Source organism: Macaca nemestrina, chromosome 8 (assembly GCF_043159975.1).
Source record: "Macaca nemestrina isolate mMacNem1 chromosome 8, mMacNem.hap1, whole genome shotgun sequence".
Taxonomy (NCBI): domain Eukaryota; kingdom Metazoa; phylum Chordata; class Mammalia; order Primates; family Cercopithecidae; genus Macaca; species Macaca nemestrina.
Window position 1 is genome coordinate 50127017 of NC_092132.1, and position 21578 is coordinate 50148594.

Genomic DNA, 21578 nt, shown 5'->3' on the forward strand with positions numbered 1-21578 from the left:
TGACAAAGGGCTAATATCCAGAACCTACAAAGAACTCAAACAAATTTACCAGAAAAAAAGAACCCTATCAAAAAGTGGGTAAAGGATATGAACAGACACTTCTCAAAAGAAGACATTTATGCAGCCGACACATGAAAAAATGCTCATCATCACTAGCCATCAGAGAAATGCAAATCAAAACCACAATGAGATACCATCTCACACCAGTTAGAATGGTGATCATTAAAAAGTCAGGGAACAACAGGTGCTGGAGAGGATGTGGAGAAATAGAAACACTTTTACACTGTTGGTGGTACTGTAAACTAGTTCAACCATTGTGGAAGACAGTGTGGCAATTCCTCAAGGATCTAGAACTAGAAATTTGACCCAGCCATCCCATTACTGGGGATATACCCAAAGGATTATAAATCATGCTGCTATAAAGACACATGCACACATATGTTTATTGAGGCACTATTCACAATAGCAAAGACTTGGAACCAACCCAAATGTCCATCAATGACAGACTGGATTAAGAAAATGTGGCACATATACACCATGGAATACTATGCAGCCATAAAAAAGGATGAGTTCGTGTCCTTTGCAGGGACATGGATGCAGTTGGAAACCATCATTCTCAGCAAACTATCACAAAACAGAAAATCAAACACTGCATGTTCTCACTCACAGGTGGGAATTGAACAATGAGAACACTTGGACACAGGAAGGGGAATGTCACACACTGGGACCTGTTGTGGGGTGGGGGGAGGCGGGAGGAATAGCATTAGGAGACATACCTAATGTAAATGAGGAGTTAATGGGTGCAGCACACCAACATGGCACATGTATACATATGTAACAAACCTGCATGTTGTATACATGTACCTTAGAACTTAAAGTATAATAAAAAGAAAAAAAAATGCAATGAATGGTTATAAGAAAATCTCTGAATAATCAAAGAATTTCTAAATTATTGTACCTCTCTGGCCTTGATTTTGATTGCTTTATCTATAAAATGAAAGAGGTGGTTTTTTTTTGCTTTTTGTTTTTTTGTTTTTTGAGACACACTATGTTGCCCAGGCTAGAGTGGAGTACGGTGGCGTGATCTCGGCTCACTGCAACCTCAGCTGAAAGAGTTTCATACATTATCACTAAAGTCCTTTCCAGTCCCCAAATATTCCGTGGACAGTTCATGGCAAGGTTGATACCAACAGGTACCTTTTGTAAGGCCATAAAGACTGGTTGACTTGTGAATCCGTAACTGAGGAAATAGAGCAAACTGGCCTGCATAAAATCTTGGGTTGCTTCCCAAGAGTCCATATGGACAATCAGGGGAAATGGAAGACTGATGGACACCAAACCTAAGCCCAGGCCTGTTGGACATGTCCCATCACCTCCATCAATTTGGTTTCACTTTGCCTTCATTTTAATGCCTGACTGAAATTCCTATTCCCCTCCCCTTTTTCTCCAATTTTTTTTGAATCAGGCTTAACTTTCTAAAGCTTAAAAATTATAAAGCAAAAAACAGTATGAAAAAGGGGGGAGGGAAGGAGCTGTACTCACATAACTGTAGAATTGAAAGGAACATTGTGATGTTAAAGCCTCAAAAAGAGGCTGAACTACTGACTCCTCAGAGGGTCGACTGGTTTGAGCCACATACATTAGCACTTGCCTCCTCAGACTGATCTGTTTGTTGGTTGCTATGTGGATGGTGATAAAATATCCATTTGGATGGAGTCAAAAATTATATTACACTCTTACAGCACATCTGCAAATCCTGGCCTTTTGAACAAATGACCGCAGTATACCAGGCCTCTGTGCTGTCAGAAGCTGATTCCCAAATACCAACTTTGAACCTCGCCCTACCATATGGACTCATGGGGTCAATGAAAAATGGTGTCTGAGGGGCCCCAAAACATGAGAAGTTCTGGCAAAAAGTGACAGGTTTTATCCAGGCTGCTGAAGAGAAATGTACTGAGACTAGAAAAGCTAAGGAGGTGCACGCCTTCAGAACGTGTCTGTAGATCAAAATACACCCTAACAGATTCTTGAGAGAGCCCCTGGCGGCTGTGTTAACCTTGGCATTGTTATCATTAAGAGGCTATGCTCATTTCTGGCACCTAACACTGGACATATTGACAGCAATGGGGTTGATGGAAGAGGAAAGAATCTGTTTTGCAGTTAAAAAAAAAAAAAAACTTCTCAGGTTTCTCAAGCCATTTGAAATCACGCCAGAGAAATACTTGATTTCAGCATTCTTCAGCTCTCTGCGATGATGCCGCAAGTGCTGTCCCCCACATGTGATGATGTATTTCAGAGCCAGAGTTTTCTCAAGATGTTCCAAGCCTGCAGGCTCCTGATCCTTTTTCAAATTACCAAGATAATAGTATCCCAGTGAGAGTTGTGATTAGTCTAAACTCTCCACAGCTGTGAGAGATGAATGTACAAATTCCAATAAAGATTCTGCATGTTCTGGGCTGAATTTACCTACATGACATCGAGGCCTAATTCAGGGACCACTTAAAAGAACTGGAGCTGCTTCGGTGCGACTCCATTCTTCCATGACATCAGCTGCTAGGAGGCTTGCAACTGGCCCAGGAGGATGCCTTCCCTCATGCCAATGTCACCGCCCAGCAGTGGGTATTTGTCTAAAAGACCTGTAGTATGCAGGGGAGAGATGCAGGGAAGGGAAAATTAAACCTAAGTACCTGGGAATTGGAAGAAGCCTTGCAATTCATTATGTGAGTAGCCAGGGAGATTACAGGACACCTTGTAACTGAAGCAGTTGGCCTGGGACTGTGTGGGACAGCAGAACCAGCTGCCTCGCCACTTCTAACTTATTTACAATGGTACTAGCAAGAAACCAGGCTCAGAGAGTTCTTCAGATACTTGGGAAAGACAACAGTGCTTTGATTTCCTAATTTGGACACCTTTTACCTAAAATACTTCCTTGAATACTAAATGAATGTAATAATACATGGCATGCCCCTTTACCATGTTTTTTGTTTTGTTCTTAAGACAGAGTCTCATTCTCTTGCCCAGGCTAAAGTTCAGTGGCACTATCTCAGCTCACTGCAGCCTCCACCTCCTGAGCTCAAGCCATCCTCCCACCTCAGTCTACCACGTACCTGGGACCACAGGTGCAGCGCCGCCATGCCTGGCCAATTTTTGTAATTTTTTTGTTAGAGACAGGGTTTTGCCATGTCACCTGGGCTAGTCTCAAACTCCTGGGCTCAAGTGATCCGCTGGGCTCAAGTGATTCGCCCACCTTGGCCTCCCAAAGTGCTGGCATTACAGGCATGAGCCACTGCACCCAGTCCCCTTTACCATGTTAATAATTGTATCACCTGGAGGCACTTGCCTATTCTTTATGAAATACCTGACACTCAGCATGCTTTCCATGACTAGGAAAGACAGGGGACAAGGATTCACGACATTGTCTACACACATTAACAATTACAGAGAAAGAAAGAAGATTGTTCAGAAAACAGAAATTTATACCAAACGAATTTATAGCAGGTTTTTTTAAAAAAAAAGATCTAATAGAATTTTCATGAATGTAGAATCTTCTAAAGCCACACTACCTTCATCTTATACATCCACATCCATTGTTTAGAGCCCACTGAATTTTATAACTGTGTAACTTTCTTACTCACATCTGGAGATTTTACTAGTGCACTGTAATTTTATACTTTATCACACAGCCACACACATATATTACTCTTATGTGGCATGTGGCATTTCTCCTTGTAGACTCTGAACTCGACGTTTTACTCTCAGGGACAAACCAGAAAGAGAACATGACTCAACTCAGGAGACCCACCAGAGTTGAATGAGCCATAAATGAAATTCTCAAAATACCAAACTCTAGGTGATCCATACATCCATTTTATTAAAATGGGAGTGGGCAGGACTGGAAAACCAAATTATCATATGTTCTCACTTGTAAGTAGGAGTTAATTTGTGGGTACGCAAAGGCATATAGAGTGGCATAATGGACACTGGAGACTCAGAAGAGAGGAGGACGGGTCGGGGGTAAAGGATAAGAACACTACCTATTGGAGGCTGGGCATGATGGCTCACGCCTGTAATCCCAGCACTTTGGGAGGCCGAGGTGGGCAGATCACCTGAGGTCAGGAGTTCGAGACCAGCCTGAACAACATGGAGAAACGCCGTCTCTACTAAAAATACAAAATTAGCCCGGCATGGTGGCACATGCCTGTAATCCTAGCTACTTGGCAGGCTGAGGCAGGAGTATCACTTGAACCCAGGAAGCAGAGGCTGTGGTGAGCAGAAATCGCACCATTGCACACTCCAGCCTGGGCAACAAGAGCAAACTCCATCTCGAAAAAAAAAAAAAAAAAAAAAACAGAACACTACCTATTGGGTACAATGTACACTACTCGGGTGACAGGTGCACTAAAATTTCAGACTTCATCGCTATACAATTCATCCATGTAACCAAAAACTGCTTGTACCCCAAAAGCTACTGAAAGTAAATAAAATCAATAAAATGAAATTGTAAAATGTAAACGGAATAAATCATCCAATCAAAAGACCAGAAAAATGGGAGTAGAAGTGAGGGAAGGAGGGAACACACTGATTTTTGTCTAATAGTCACAAAAACAAAACATAAATCCAGAAACATTTTCTCTTTTATTTTTTCACCATCTCTCATTGCAAATCTTCTATACGCTAATAGATACTTTCAACATTGCTACAGATCCCCTAAGATTTCATCTTCTCAAGAGCAAAAGCAAATCATTAATGTAAGCCTGTTAAACTGGATGGCAACTATGCATGACTTCCCCTGGAACCATATTGCAAGAACCGCTTTTTCAAGCAGCTTTTCCTTGTCTTTCTGCTGGAGGCCGATTCTAGGTAAAATAGCCCAGCAAGGCAACTTGGAAAAAAACTTTAGAAAATTAATGAGTGGGAAATCATAGAATAAGTCAGGATTCTAGACAAATAACTAGTGTCCAAGTCCCCTCCTTGCCCCAACATTGTCTCCCCACCCTCTGGAGTTCTCTTCTCTGACTACAAGGGTAACCAACACTATGTCTGGGGGCCTCTAGGATACTACTTAAGCATCCTGGCAGTGTCTGATCTGAGTGGTCAGTGCTCAATGTTGTTAAGCATTTTGCATAAAAATGCTGATTTCCTGTGTGTGTAAATATATATATATATATGTTTATATGCATATATGTGGGGGGGGGAGGTATATGCCAGGATTCTAATAGCTAAAACAAAGATTCAGAGACAATAACTAGAGCAGCCGTGCAGAAAAGGGGAGTGTTGCCTTGCTGGGAATATTCAAAGTTGGTCTGATGGTAACATGCAGTGTGCTACTAAATGACAACCATCTCCTAGGGATAAAAAGCCCTGCTTTGGCACATGTGCAATTTCCCTCATGTAAATAACACCCACCATGGCTCATTTCAAGCTTCCCAAGTGACATCACTGAATGGAAAGTTAAAGAGAGAAAGTCTTTCAGATGTAAATAATCTCAATTATATTTATAAATAATAGTAAAATGTAGTGGAATCACTAGAATGTGAATTTTGAGTATCGCATTTGCTTTTAATATAATGTAATTGCAAGTTTGCATAATTTAATATTTAATAATAGTTGCATTTAACAACTAGCTCCCAAAATCCTTGAAAATGTATCGGTGGGTAGGAGTGAGCAGGTCCCATTCGCTCCAGCACACCAGTACATGTTGCTCTTCAGGGACGTTAAAAGATACTTTGAACAAATCATCTAGATCAAACTATCTCCAGAGTTCCCAAGGATGCCAAACTCTTTGCTATCCCACTTTAGAAATACCCAAAACACAGGTTAAACTGTGGACGGTATTAAGAATGCCATTAACAACACCTTACTCTTGTATCACGCTTTACACTTTTCAAAGTAGTACCTTTATGGCACGGTGGGACTGTCTGACCCTGCGGAGTGAATTTAAATCGCTGGGTAAATAGCTTCTTAATGTATAATGGGTGAAAAGAAAGTCCTGGGAGCCGTTTGTCAAAGAGAAAGGCAAAGGAGTGGAACTGACAGTTCCAGCAAGGAAGCCGGGAGACTGGTTGGCCCCCACCCGGTTCCTGGTTCTCTCCTGGAAATGGCTCCAACATTGCGCAAGCAGGTGGGTGTACAATAGTTTTGAGCACACATCTCTCCCTCTCTCAGATTTAATTAGAATTTCCCTTTTTTCCAACAAAGAGTTGGACCGGATACCTTCTAAGAGTTTTACAAACAGTAAAATGATAAGCGCCATAACATTCAAATATGCTCCTAACAGCTCAGTAATGGTTTCCTCCAAATCAAAACGTGCCTGTTAGTGCAGCAGACGCTTGTGCAGACTCTACATGCATTCTCACCACAAAAACTTATACCACCAGTAGTCGTGGCCGAGTGGTTAAGGCGATGGACTAGAAATCCATTGGGGTCTCCCCGCGCAGGTTCGAATCCTGCCGACTACGGAAATAGCAGCTTTTTTTTCTTGCCATCAAACACTTTTTGTGTTTTAGAGCGTTCTGCTCGAACTTCCACAGATTTCAGGAATTTTCTAACGGTTGAAACACAACAGGGACCCAAACGGGACAAGAGAGAATGAAAGGGCGAGAAAGTGTGGTTGTGGTTACAACGTGGGCCCGGGAGGGGGAGACGGGACAAACCACGCCAGACGAGCTGAAAGGAAGAAACGCAAAGCATCGCGAGTCACACAGACACAGGGCAGAGACAGCTCCGAACTCCGTCCCCGCATGCGCCAGCCCCTCACGAACCCACCGCATTCTCTGCCGCCAGCCCTCGTGGGCGCCGGGTTGCCACGGGAAGCGGTGCGCATGCGCAGGGACGCCTACTGGAACGTGAGCCAGCTGGGTCCCCGCGTTACCCCTGGAAACCACCGGAGCCTGGCGATTCGAGGGGAAAACGCCAGGCGATTCAAGATGGCGGAGGACCTGGACGAGCTCTTGGATGAAGTCGAGTCCAAGTTTTGCACACCTGACCTTCTAAGACGGGGCGTGGTCGACCAGCCCAAAGGCTGCGACGGCGGCACACACAGTAGCGACCGGAACCAAGCCGAGGCGAAAGAGAATCTCAGGTTAACGGGGCGGGAGGGGTAGACTGTTCTGGTAAAGCCCTGCTCCAGGCCCTAAAGCTGCCCCTCCGCCGCCCAACCCAAAAGAAACGTGTCCGCGAACTCCAGCCCCTCCTTACATCACAGTTCAGCCCCTCAGCGCCCCATCCTCAGCGGCAGCGCACCCCTCGACCCTCTATGCGGATTCTGGCATTTCTTCACTCAGCGCAGACTCCGCCCCTCGGCCGGCCGCAGAGAGCTGGTCCCGCCCTCCCGCAGAGCCCGCGGTGCCTGTCTTCTTCACCCTATTTCTGCCTGCCAGAGCCTAGGAGGTTCTAGTCGGGGACCGGGATGCCCCTCAGGCGCCCCGTTCTTAACGCCGAGAAGGCTGTGCTGACCTCGGCCAGATTTTGCCTCTGTGTGGCCAAGCGGTTCTCATCTCCCTGTGAGAGGCCTGTTAGACAACCTCATCCCATAGACTCAGACCCCGCTCCCCAGGCCAATCCTAATTCTGTCTTTAGCTCAGTTTTGTTTTGTTTTTTGAGATGGAGTCTCGCTCTGTCCTGTTGCCCAGGCTGGAGTGCAGTGGCACGATCGTAGCTCACTGCAGCCTCCAACTCCCCGGTTCAAACGATCCTCCCACCTCGGCCTACCCTAGCTGGGATTGCAGGCACGAGCTACCACGCCCGGCTAATTTGTATTTTTCGTAGAGACAGAGTCTCGCTGTGTTGGCCAGGCTGGTCTTGAACTCCTGAGCTCAAGCTGTACTCCCGCCTCTGCCTCCCCTAAATGCTAGGATTACAGTTGTGAGCCATCGCACCTCATTTTGTTTGTTTTTAACTCAGGGAGTTAAGATGAGATTAGATTCATGACAAAAGGGTTAATGTGAACATTAAATCGTCTACCTTCCTTCTCTCCATGGCCCCCTAGTTAAGGGTCCCAGGCATACATATGGAAATTTAGGGACATTTCTTAAGTATTTTGGTTTTTGATCTAAAAAAAACTACCTTCCAAATTTACCAGTCGTTTTTCCTCCATATAATTATTAACAGGACTTCCTTCACTTCCCCATTTACCCCACAATCCCTGAAAAAAACAATGTTTGCATCAGAGTATTGTCCTTCAGCAACTCGTGCTAGAATCTTTTGGAAATTGCCTCTTGCCTAGAATATTTTGGAAACGCTTGTGAAATTACATGGAGGCAACCTTGGATCAATCTAAGAACGTCATCTCCGTTAATTTTTTGGCTGCATCTTTGATTTGGTTTTGTTTTTTTGGTGTGTGTATGTGTGATTTCCCAAAGTATTATCCAGCTCTGTTACTATCCAGTTCACCTGGCTTATCTCCAGTGAATTTTATTTATAAAAATTCACTCTGCGAAGATAAAAGCATCGAAAAAATTCTAAAGGAGCACATAAACAAAATTTCTAAAAGTTAGTCGAGTTCTGAGCAACATTTTAAAACAAAAATTAGAGACAACTATAATTACTATGAATGGGCTAACACTCATTTGGCTGGATGTTGTAAATATCACTCTCATTAACTTTTATTATCTTGTATATTGGAATTCTTTATGTGCCTATTAGTACATCTACCATCCATATCCCACAACAGTTGTTGCTTTAGTACTTTTCATTTGTCCTGCTAGGGGATAGAGCCAATCTATCAAGGAGCTTTTCAGAGCTATTCATCTTAGGAGAACTAGCATCCGGTGGGGCAGGATGTATTGAAGCAAGCTGCTCAAAATGGAAGGGACTATTTATGTGGATCTTCTCCAACCATGGGTTGTGTCATGCTTGCTCTACTAAAATTCATCCACAATGTTTCTAGTACCTCAGCCCACCTTAATACATTAGATTTTTTAGTACTAAATAACATAAAAGCCGTAGTGAACCAGTACTGTTGTCATTTATATTAAAACTTTTCATCTGGCAATGTAGTTGTAAATTGTACAAAAAACAGCAACAAAGGGCCTAAACCTTATACCAAATATAGTCCCAACCTGGTTTATAATGTTATATATTAAAATTTTTCCTTGAGCCAAAATTGATACTTAAAAGCTAGGAAGCAATTTATGTTTGAATTTATTAACAGGAGATTACCTGCTAATTGTATAGCAGTGTAACCTGTATCTCTCGTAAGAGTTAAAATACTGATATTACCTCCTAAAATGATAGCTTTGCAAATAATACTATAAATGACCATGCTACATCTGGATACCAGAAACAACTGCTAATGTAAGGGGTCAAAACATGCAATTTGTTGAAGTGTTCAAAATGATAAAAAGAAATATGTGATTAGTAAAAAAAGAAAAGACTGATGTGGGTTGAGAAGAACTGCAATAGGAATAAAGTGGTTCGGGATGATACAGATGGGAATATTTAAAGATAATATAGCTTTCTAGATGATAGCTATAACAGCCAACATTTATTGAGCTCTTTCTGTATGCTGAGTGCTTTATATATGTTATTTCATTCAATCTTCACAACCCCATGAGGTGAATACTGTTACCCCATTTCACTGACCAAATCAATGCTTAGTTACTTGCCTACAGTCATATTGCTAAATCACAAGGACATAGTACATCTAGATTTAAGCTTTGTATATATACCTCTCACATTTAATTATAGGTTTAAGTGTTTATATTTTATTTTGAATATACCTTTTATTTTCAGCAGAAACTATATCTTTAAAAGATTAGAATGTCAGAAACAGAGTCAGAGAGGGAACCAGTAAAAGTTTATTAACATTTGATTGAGATTATTATCACATCAGAAGACCAAAAAATGTCTTATACAGTCCTTTAAAATTATGAGTTCTCAATGAAATGTTGACTTTATTGTTATTACTATAGCAAAGCATAGGCAAGTGTAGGCATTGTGAAATTGCGTGATCTAAGAACAGACCAGAATCTTATGTAAGCTGGTAATTTGGATCTGTAACAGTACTGATTAGGTTGGTGGAGTTTGGATGCATCTGATTCTTGAAATTGTGAAATTGCATGAGGGAGGATACCCCAGTGAGTATGTCCTGAAAGCCAAAGGAGAGAATTTTAAGAGGCCATCTTAGCAACCTCTTATCAAAAAAGAAATATAAGGAATTGGTACCCAACACTGTCAGATGCTTCTGAAAGATTAAAGAGGATTGGAACTGAGAACCACCATTATATTGTAGTGATTTGGGCAGTGGAAACCTTTGAGAGAAGAGTTTCACTGTAGTTGAGGGATTAGAGGCCAGAAGTAGAATATTATACCTGAAAGAAATTTTAGTCATCTATGTATCATTTTTATAGATAAAATATTTGAGTTTCAGAGAGATTAAATAATTTAAACTAGGTCAGTAGCTCTAGACTGGTGATGATTTTGCCACCCAAGGGGCATTTGGCAATGTCTGGAGACTTTTTTTTATTGTCACACCTGGGGAATGGTGTGCTATTATTTAATAGCATCTAGTGGGTAGATGCTGTAAAACGTCCTGCAATATACAACAGTCTCCTGCCCCCACATACACACCCCAGAGAATTACCTGACCCAAAATGTCTGTCGTTCCAAGGTTGAGAAACCCCTGTCTAGGATTAACACTCAGCTGATTCTAAATCTAGTCTACTTGTAAGGAAGTAGAAATCATGGATATAGACTATTCTTCAGTAGTGAGTAAGAAAGGGTGGCAGCTTTAAGAGAGGGGTTTTTCGAAGTGTCTCTTTGAAGAAGAAAGCCTTGAGCATACTTCTAAGTCAAAGGAAGAAACCAGTATATGGTGAAAGACATTAAGGGTAAAAGTTACAGTACAACTGAAGAGGCTAAGCCTGGAGACAGATAGAATCAACCATGAGGTAGTAGGCAGCAGTCTCTTGCTTTTCTTATTTCAGGTTAAATTTTTTTACTCCAAGATGTAACGAAGAAGACCTATGTTAAAAATTGTCAGAATAAATACATTTCTGAAATTAGAGAGTTTGACTAAAAAACTTGTCTTCTAAAACAAATAATTTAATGAGGTTATAAAGTTGGTGTACAGCATCTACTTCATATAAACGCTAAAGAAAGTTAATGTTGTATAGTATGAAGTGCAGGGACTGCCCTAGATTCAATTCCAAGCCTTTTCTCCCACTATTTATATGACCTTGAACAGATATCTGAATCTCTCAGTGCCTTTTCTTCATCTATAAAATGGGGTTAAATAAAGATACACTCATGTAAAGACTAAGGACAATGCCTGGGTTATAGTAAGTATTCAGTAAATACTATTTAGCTATTAGCTATTTAGCATCAGCTATTAAATAGAAGTTCTGTGCAGTAGTGGTTTGTATTAATAATCCAGTGATGACTTTGCCTGCAGAAGGTAGAGGTAGTTGAGTAGTTGAGCTATTCTAACAAATAGCACCTTTTTTGGGGGGTGGAGGGAGGGTGGTCATTTGATTACATGACCTTTGGCTCCTCTCATAAAGAGATATGGTTGACTTACAATGCAACCTTTGGGGAAAAGTCAGGAAGACTCTTAAAATTATCTTTGTTTATAATATCAGGTTCTGCTTATCATTGTACATATTTTGCATTAAATACACGCTTTATGTAATTTAGATAAGTACATACCCAGCTTCCTCTCGAATATAATGTATATAGTTTTAAATGTCTCAAGTATGTAATATCAAGTATGTAATAGTATAGAACATATGTGAATTTGTACCTGATAAAATATATCTTTGTCTCAACGAACTTAGACTATATCCACAGTGAAAAAAATTAAAATCACTTTTATCTTTCTACCATCAACTCTAATAATGGACTTTAAGCAAAACTCTTCCGATACTAACTTTATCTGCTCATAAACCTCAGGCAGGTTTTCTCTGCATATATTTTCTTTTCAGATCAACAGAAACATTTGAAAAAGAAGATGATCTTGACAGTCTTATTAATGAAATATTTGAAGAGCCCAACTTGGACAAAAAGCCCTCTGTAAGTCAAGTGTTATAAATATGTAGTAATTCTGTCATTATTTCAAGACATGTTTAGAATAGTCTTAAAGAAGACGCAAGTAGCTACCCATTATCTTTTGAATTCCGAGAAATACAATTACTTAAAGAAATTATTACACTTAAAGAGCTGTAGAAGCAGTAAAATATTAGAAACTCTCAGTATGTGTTTCCCTGTGCATTTCTCAGTAAGAATAACACATTAGAAAAGCTGTTAGCATAGAAGTCAACTCACACATCAAGCTGGTCACTTGTATTTATTTGTAGTTTCTAAGAACACTTTTCTAAAAGGCCAAAAACAAACAGCTTTCATTATAGGAATGTGCTTAGCACCTCACATGCAATGCCGTTGCTCTTATCCCATGAAGCAATGACTAAATTTTTAATATTTCAATTTTTTAAATGTTTATGTGTCTATTTTAGCTGCATAAAAAGTTCACAAAATAATATAACAGCAACCTATACACTGAACATACCATGACAGCCACCCATATTAAACATATATTAATGTTTTGCCATATTTGCTTCACTGGACCTTTTTTTAAAAAAAGAAGTGCAAATTAAAGATATAGTTTAAGACCTCTCTAAATCCTACTCTGTTGCCTTCCTTCCCAAAGATAACCATTTATCCTTTCCATCCATTCATTTATACTTTTATTACATATGTATATAACCATAAACAATTGTAACTGTGTACAGCAGTCCATTATATAACTGCCACAGTTTATCCACTTCCCTGATGATGGACATTTACATTGTGCTCAGTTGTTTGCTATTACAAATAATGCTTCATCAGATTTTTTTTTTAATTGGAGAAAAGGCATACAAATTTTAACATGTACACAGGGAAAACCAGTGATTACTCCTTCATTAGATATCTTTACATGGCTTCTTTTACCCATATACAGAAGTTTCTCTAGGATGTATAAAGCTAGAAGAGGAATTCCTAGGTCATAAGGTGTGCTTATCTTCAACTCTACCCATTGCCAAATTGTTTTCCAAAGTGACTTTATCACTTAACGTTTTTCATACTGGGCAGTATATCAGAATTTATGTATTTTAATTTTTATCAGTATGGTGTGTGTCAAGCATATCTGTCAGATTTAAAAGAAAGATACAAAAATAGAAGTCTGATTTACAAAGATCACAAAAAAAATTAAGAAATAACTATAGTACCAGGGTTTTGTTTTTTAAAGGATAGGGAAGATAAAAGCAAAACAGTGGCCTGAAAACATCTAGGTAATGGTTGTGGTAAGGATATGGATAGAGACCACTTATATTTTTGTCACCCAGACTAAAAATCAAATGACCAGTATAGATTTTAAGATCTGAATTTTTCAAAATTAAACTTTTCAATTCACCTGAAGTAAATTAATACACTGATGCCAAGTTGAATAATATGTAAACACAATAGCAATATTAAATATAGTCATTCCTTGGTATACTCAAGGGATTGGTTCCAGGAACCCCCCACATATACCAAAATCCATACATACTCAAGTTCCACAGTCAGCCTTACAGAACCCACCTATATGAAAAGTTAGCCCTCTGTATATGGGGTTTTGCATGCCACAGATACTGTATTTTTGATCCTTGTTTGGTTGGGAAAATTCCACATATAAGTGGACTTGTGCAGTTGAAACCCATGTTGTTCAAGGGTCACCTGTACCCTGCAAACAGAATACTTCCTAAGTACCAAGTAAGTGTGTAAGCACTGAATAGTAATGTCAATTTGTAGTACTAATTAATGGTAGAAAAAAATTACATCATTTTGTTGCTCTTCATTAATCGTCTGAACAATTCATTATTTATTAAGTACTATAGGGTGCATATCTGTTTATGAGGCGCTATCTTTTCAGTTAAGGTGTTTCAGAAGAAGATAAGTACTTCTCTGGCTTGGCTTTAAGATATACTAATTTGAAATAAAAGTAGCTCTTACAGTCATGAAGAAATAAATTTTTAAGCATGATCTTTTCCTTTCTTAGTTATGTATTATGTCCAGTTTTCCAGCCTTCAAAGGAGACAGCAGGTCTAAGTAAAACATTCATTGGGAAAAAAAAACATTTAAGAAAAGAAACATTGATAAACAGATGGTCTATGCCAGTGTTGTCATTAGAGGCTATATTATGCCCTAAAAATACTACTGCCCTACCGCACCCCCAGCTCTCCCATTCTGTCGCATTTCTGAACTGTTCCCAGACCCACACAAGAAAGCCCAGGAACCAACAACAAACCTCAGAGTGTGCCAGCTTAGAGTCATAAGCATGAGTCTGGATGGCTCATGAAACATGCTCCCCAAACAGAAAGATTCGTGCATATTGTTATTTTTCAGACATGTACCAAAATTTTTTCCATTTCTGCTTAACATCAAATAAGAGTTGAGCGACATAGTAAAACAGTATTTTCGCCTCTATTAAATTTCCTCATCCACTATGTAAAATGAAGGCACGACTCTGCATAGTTTAAATTGCCTTTTCTCCGTCTCACTTCCACTCCTTGGCGGTGGTCCTAGTGTGTGGTTGGTTTATGTTGTTTGGTACCATATACCAGTTAACACTTAATAAATGCTTGCTAATGATGATGATATTATGTAACCATATAGGAACTACTGTATGGTTGTGACTAGGTAGCTCTACATTTTTATTGTAGAACATTTATTGGTTGATACCATTCCATTTGATCAAAATTAATATTCCTGAAGTTACACAGGAGCTTGGTTAGTTTAATTTTAGTTCATATGACGCACATTCACAGCCTTTAAAAATGAGTCTGAGGTTTTTTTCCTCCTCAATTGAATTTTTCTAGAATGAAGTTTTAAATAGCAGGTCCTTCATATTAAATCATTGAACTGTAATATTAACTGAAGAGTTATAAAGTGACTCTAAATCTTAGCATGCTAATAATGGCAATATATCAATTTCCTAGCCTAAAAGTTAGTAGAGTAATTTGCACATTCCTTAGGGAGTTCTGCTTCCCTTTTGCCTTTAAAAGGTTTTGATCATTGTTTTTATTTCAGAAACTTAAAAATGATGCCATCAAAATGTGTATTTAAGTCATTTAGAAAATATTCTTGTTATAAGGAATATTAGTTTTCATGTTACAGTTTTCTAAGTTACTCGTGGCCTTTTATTGTTTTGCTTTTTTAACAGAAATTAAAATCTAAATCTTCAGGTAACACATCTGTCAGAGCTTCCATTCAAGGCCTTGGTAAAAGGTAAGTTGAGATTGCTTTGGTGACTTATACACACTATTGAGCAAACACTATGAGCATAGTCTAGTAGATTTTACCATTTAAACAGCAGTGACATTGAACAACAAAGCATTGGTTGGCCTTCAGGAGAAAGACCAATAGCAATATCTTCAGTGTTCTTATGGTCTATGACCCCCTTCATGTAAAGGAAATTAAATGGGGGATTATTGCTATTGTAAATAATTTTCTGCCATTTAAAAAAAGTGTGAACAGTTTCTCAAAATTAATGTTCTGTTATATTCTTCAGTATTTACTTTGTCCCTTACATTATTTGGCAAACACGTTTTTCTTTTACTCATTTTAACTCCTTGAGTGTTCCTGAATGTACAGGTTATATCCAATAAAGCAGTGATCCTACAATAAATAGCTCTTCTTTGAAATGGTTGGCTTGCTAGGGAAAATAGACAATTTGATTACAAGAACGTAAAGTCAATAAAACCAAAAATTTTTTAACATGGCCAATTAACTTCTATTTTTTGCTATAACTTCATATTTTTGCATCTGTTGAACACATCTAGTTGCAGTCCGGTGTACCTTGGTGGAAGCTCTATTCCATGTGGGATTGGAACAAATATTTCATGGAGGTAGGTTGTCAGAAATGTATTATACTTTCTTACTAGGTTTTTTCCAAATGGATGCCCCATTGTTAAAATGTAGTTCTTAACATCTTCACATCAATCTGTTTTATAAGGAGAGGTATTTTTATTAGCTAATCTAAGAATTCTTTGTTTTTTATTCTTGGGAGATAGCTATTGAAAGCTGTGATATTAGGTACGTGTTATTCATTTTATGCTCTTTTCTAAGCCCCACTTGAAATGCCTGGATCACTCCAGTCCCAGCTTTGTTTCCACAGGACACAGGAGAGTGAACTTCTTTCCAGGCAGTGGAAGCAAAGTGGCCATGCAGATACATGATGCCTTACCCACACGGCCTTGGCCAGGTAGCATGCAAAGCTACAGGTCTGCATTACCCAAAACATTCTCAAGCATAGTTGCTTGATTTCACATGTTGACATATTTCAAAATGTAATATGCAGAAACCTACATTCTTTGTCTCTTCCCTGCCCTTCCTACCTCTGTTTTCTCACTCAATACCTCTTTCTGGGCAGTCTTATAGTCATGATGCCACCTACCCCAACCCCATGTTAGCCCCATAGTCCTAGCACATTCCATTGGCACTTTCATAATATGGGCAAACAGTTTAGCTTTAAGCAAATGCTACTCTCCTGCTGCTTTTGGTTCTATTTTTGGCAGAGGCCTACTTACCTAGCTTACTTTATTAAAATATTTTTATCTAGTTATTTCTAAAACACTTACTTTCTGTTAATTTTTTAAGAAAGAACGGCCTAAGTTATATGATTGCATGTTGACCACATTTCTGGAGGGATAACTGTTATATAGTCAAGCGTCACCAGCAAGGATACATTCTGAGAAATATGTCATTAGGTGACTTCCTCATGTACAAACATCATAGAGTATACTTACACAAACCTAGATGGTATAGCCTACTACACACCTAGGCTAGGTGGTGTTCTAGCCTACTACACACTACTAGGCTACAAACCTGTGTAGCATGTAACTACACTGAATACTGTAGGCAGTGGTAATGCAATGGTACATATTTGTGTATCTAAATATTAAAAAGGTTCCGCAAAAATACATCCTAAAAGATTTTTCAAATGGTACAGCTGTATAGGGCACTTAGCATGAACCGAGCTTACAGGACTGGAAGTTGCTCTGGGTGAGTGAGTGAGTGAGTGGTGAGTGACTGTGAAAGCCTAGGACATTATGCTAGTGTAGACTTTACTGTAACTTAGGCTACACTAAGTTTACTTTAAAAAGTCTTTAATAATACTAACCTAAGCTTACTGAAACTTTTATAAACTTTTAACTTTTGATTCTTTTTTAATAGTAATTTAAAACACAAACACTGTACAGCTATACTAAAATATTTTCTTTCTTTGTATCCTTATTCATAAGCTTTTTTCAATTGTTTCATTGTTTTTTACTTTTTAAACTTTTTGTTAAAAATGAAGACACAACACACACATTAGCCTAGGCCTGTGCAGGGTCTGGATCATCCATGTCACTGTCCTGCACCTCCACATCTTGCCCCGCTAGAAGGTCTTCGTTGAGGGGGCTACAACATGCATGGGGCTGTCATCTCATAAAAACAGTGCCTTCTTCTGAAATACCTCCTGAAGGACCTGCCTGAGGCTGTTTTACAGTTAACTTTTTTTAATAAGTAGAAAGAGTACATTCTCAAATAATGATACAAAGTATAGTATAGTAAAATCATGAACTAGTAACATAGTTTATTATCATTATCAAGTGTTATGTACTATACATAATTGTATGCACTACTTTTATACAACTGGCAGCTCAGTAGGTTTGTTTACATCAGTATCACCGCAAACACATGAGTAAGCATTGTGCTATATAGGACAGCTATGATGTAACTAGGAATAGGAATTTTTCAGCTCTGTTATAATTCTGTAGGACCACTGTTGTATATATGGTCCATCATTGACCAAAACATCACTGTGGCAAATTAACTGTATTGAATAATAGAAGTGGGAGTTAAAAAAACATTGTTGGAGGGTTGTGGTGGTGCCAGCCTACATCCAAGGACAATGCCCAGAAGGTAGGGCTATAGGACAAAGGTGAAATTAGGAGTCTGGAGAAGCCTTATATGGGAACACCAGGCAGCCAAAGGCTAATATAAATCCACTGGAATGTTACCTGCTGTTAGAGCTATAAAGAATAATTAATAGTAATTGAATCATCATGTATCGAGGACTCTCTGTACAAAAAAATTAGAGCTACAAACTGCCTGTAGAGGTGAATTTAGTGTTGTTGCTATCAATCCTCAATTACCTGTCTCAACTCAGTTGGGACTTGTCTCCGTCATTTTCAGAGCCATGCCTCCTCTATTCCAGGGATCTATCAAGTCACCCATGAACCACAGCAGCAGTTTCCCAGTTAGCATCCACTTCCATCTTTTCTAGTATCACCCACATATAGCATTCAAGATAATATCCCTAAAATATTATTTTGAGTGCCTCTCCTCTATTCAGAAGGGAAGTGAGAGTTGCCATTTGTCTCACACTAACTCTAAACTTACTATTTGCTTTACCAAATTGTTATCCTTGTTGTTCCTCTTCTCTCTTCAGTTCCTTCAGCTCCAATTAAAGCCTGGGTCAGATATTCCACTTCCACTGGGACGCTTGTCATTCTGTACTTTCCACTTGCGTTTTTCTGCGTCTGAGTATATTTACATTTATTCCCTGTCTGAAACAACACTCCCTTCTAATGCATGTCTCCTGCTGCCTTATCTGTTTAATTCACATACTGCAGATTGATTTTTCCATTTGAATTTTTTCCATTTTTTAAATCCATTGAATGCCCATATCATAAACTCTGTGTTAGGTTATCAATGAAAGGCAAAACATTGGCCAGTGAGGAACAAAGCAGCACATGATTACTCCTGTGGCATGAAACGGAAGGGCTCTGATGACAGAATGCCTGAGTTCAAAGCCTCACTCTGCCACTTACAAGCTCTGAAGCCTTAAGAAGGGATGTTATCTTCTAAAACCTATTTCCTCACTCTTAAAAACTAAACATATTTCATGGAGATACTCTGAGGATTAAATGAAATAATACATGAAAACTATGCTTATGGTGGAAAAGACAGCTAGGTACTGCAGGCACACTGGGTTCTAATTAAGGTGTCTTTCTCATCCATTAGTCCTGCTTTCTTGTTATATCTCAGGGACTAGAATATTTATTCTACTACTAGTTTTCCATTTAATCTCAGGAAATACATATACTTATAGGTGCCTTCTGTTTTCATGAATGATCTTTTAAAAAATACATTCTGGTTTACTTCTAAAAAGTAAACATTTCATTAAGATTTTCTTATGTATGAAATATTTTGTGTGTACTTTGATTTAGTTCTAGCACAGACAAAATCTATGCTAGATGGAATTTCAGTAAACCAAAGAACAGCTTGTTTTCATAGCTCAAGGCTCCTATCACATACTGTTAGTCCAAGTGGGATGCCAAAATCAATTATACCCCATTTCTGCCTCCTGCACAGCTGTAAGAAGAGATACCAGTTGCATATATATGTGCAGGTAAATATTTGTATTCGCAGACTTTTTATTAGTTGCCCCTTTCATGACACACAATTTGCACCCATAGAAAGATAAACACATGTTCGTCTGCATATGCAACATTTTATGTGTGAAGTACTTTATACTGTCCAGAGCACTTTTTATATATGCATATTGACTTACCTACTCTACAGGAGAAAAACCCAAGATGCCGATCAAGAATTTTTACCTCCATTTTATAAATGGAGAGATGGAGGTACTTGTGTTAAATTCGTCAAACATATATTAATCACCTGGTAGGTCCTAAGGATTAAATGAACAAATTATGGTGAACAAATAAATGGACACTTCCTGTCCTCCATAAGCTTTCCGTCTAGATAAGGAGATAGGCTTTAAATAGATATCCCACAAATAAGTATTTAATTTCCATTTGTTATGTGACATAAAGGGAAAGTGTGGCATACTATAAGCATAAATAATGGGCACTCTAACTAATATGAAGGATCAAGGAATAATTCTCTGAGAAGATAAACCACAATATGAAAAATAAGTAGGAGTTAGGCAAAGAGAGGTGACTATTGGAGCCAGAGCACACACATGTTTAGAAGGTCCCTGAGAAGGGGAGGGGCTGGGGGTGTTCCTCTGGTGGGAGGAACAGAGAGCATCTGGCCGTGCTGGAGCATAATGGGTAGGGAAAGAATGGCCGCTGAGGGGACTGGAGAGAGAGTGGAGGGACATTTGACTTAGGGTCCTGTAATCCTTTAGAGGATTTTGGGAAAAGTATGTCCTGTGTGCAATGGGCCAGATTTGTGTTTCTTAAAAAAGTCATGTCAGCTGCTGTGCAGAAAATGGCTTGGGAGTTGGAGGGGCAACACAGGAAAGAGAAGATGGGAGCTGTGACCTGTGTGGTAGCAGTGACTTAGGGAAAAGCTCAAATTTGAAGTATTTAGAATATAGAATTGACAGAATTCAGTGATTGACTAAGGAAGGTAAGAGAGAAAGTTGTTAAGAATGACTCCCAAATAATGTGCCTTGCTCAAGGTCATATCAAGTATTACAAAGCAATGATTCAAGTTGGTTACTTGATACCTAATCCATTATGGTTTCTATTATACCACATAGCAGAAAGCCATGTAATGTATGGGAAGAATCTTAGCTGATGTTGCTGTTGGAACTGCTGTTATCTTCAAACTGTCCAAACATCAAGTTTCTCTAGTCCCATTGTGTAGATCTGATAGGATTTAACAGAGAACCACAGTGTCTGGGCAGAAGATTATATTGGGTTAGATTTGGGGCATTCTTGTCATAAACATATTTAAAATAGTGAATTCTACTTATTAGCTGGACAAAAGAACAAAGCTCTTGGTGACATGTGTGATTTCCTCTACATTTTAGAGGGAAAGACCTGACAGTTTGTCTTTCACTGGAGTCATGACTTTATATTAGATATGCTTTTATTTACATAGTTATGAAAGAGAAATACATTTCAGCCCTGAAAAGAAGTACTGATTTACATGGCCAGGGCATAAAGGAAATTGAATCTATCCTGCCTATTTGTGGTGTTTGTTTGATTTCTAGATACAGCTCTGGTTTGAGGTAATGCTGAATGACTTTAGATTTTAGAAAAAGATTTGTCTTTCATTTGTTGATGGAAAGGGGAGAGAATAGTAGTAGGAAGCATGGTGGCAGTAATAAGTACTACAGATAAAATGAAGGCATTTTCAAACCAATCGAATTTTACTCTCAATTATTTTTTAAACTACTTGCAAGACTGGATTATTCCATAGACTGGTACTAATTATGATCTAATAGAGTAAATCGTAGCAGTGGAATGATTTCTTAGCTGCAAGTTAGTTTTATGTTTCTCAAAGGACAGTGTTTGTAGGAAAATGTGGTGGTGTGAATAGATTTGAATAAACTACTAAATTTTAAATTAAATTAAAAAGCTGTATTTAACATTATGGTTGAGATTTTACACATACAAAATGTCAGGAAATTCTAAATTATAGTTCCCACAACAGCAATAATTCAGCCAAATTGCACATGTGTATTAAGGCATTAAAGTTAACACTCTGTGCAATCATGTAATAAACTATGTATGCATAAGAAAGCAGGTCATAGTAACTTTGGGAACTATCATTTTGCATTTCCTGACTTGTACATTCAAAGTCTGAGTTCAAATGTGTAC

At 38.8% G+C, this 21578-nt stretch overlaps 1 protein-coding gene and 1 non-coding gene across 12 annotated transcripts in view; both read left to right on the forward strand.

Annotated features, from left to right (window-relative positions):
- Positions 1-6376: 6376 nt before the first annotated feature.
- TRNAS-AGA (transfer RNA serine (anticodon AGA)) lies at positions 6377-6458 on the forward strand. The gene has a single exon. It is a non-coding gene; the product is annotated as a tRNA-Ser (tRNA).
- A 267-nt stretch (positions 6459-6725) lies between these two features.
- CFAP418 (cilia and flagella associated protein 418) overlaps positions 6726-21578 on the forward strand; it is a 28274-nt gene continuing 13421 nt past the window's right edge. Inside the window, exons 1-5 of one of the 11 annotated variants that reach the window (XM_011731778.3) lie at positions 6726-7081; positions 11922-12009; positions 15198-15240; positions 15795-15860; positions 16130-16235. In XM_011731778.3, the coding sequence (XP_011730080.1) occupies positions 6741-7081; positions 11922-12009; positions 15198-15240; positions 15795-15860; positions 16130-16235 (644 nt within the window). In that variant the 5' untranslated portion in view covers positions 6726-6740. Of the gene's footprint in view, positions 7082-11921; positions 12010-15175; positions 15241-15794; positions 15861-16129; positions 16236-21578 lie in introns of all 11 variants that reach the window. The other 10 variants (XR_003016712.2, XR_003016711.2, XM_071067981.1 and 7 more) reach the window with 10 other exon arrangements.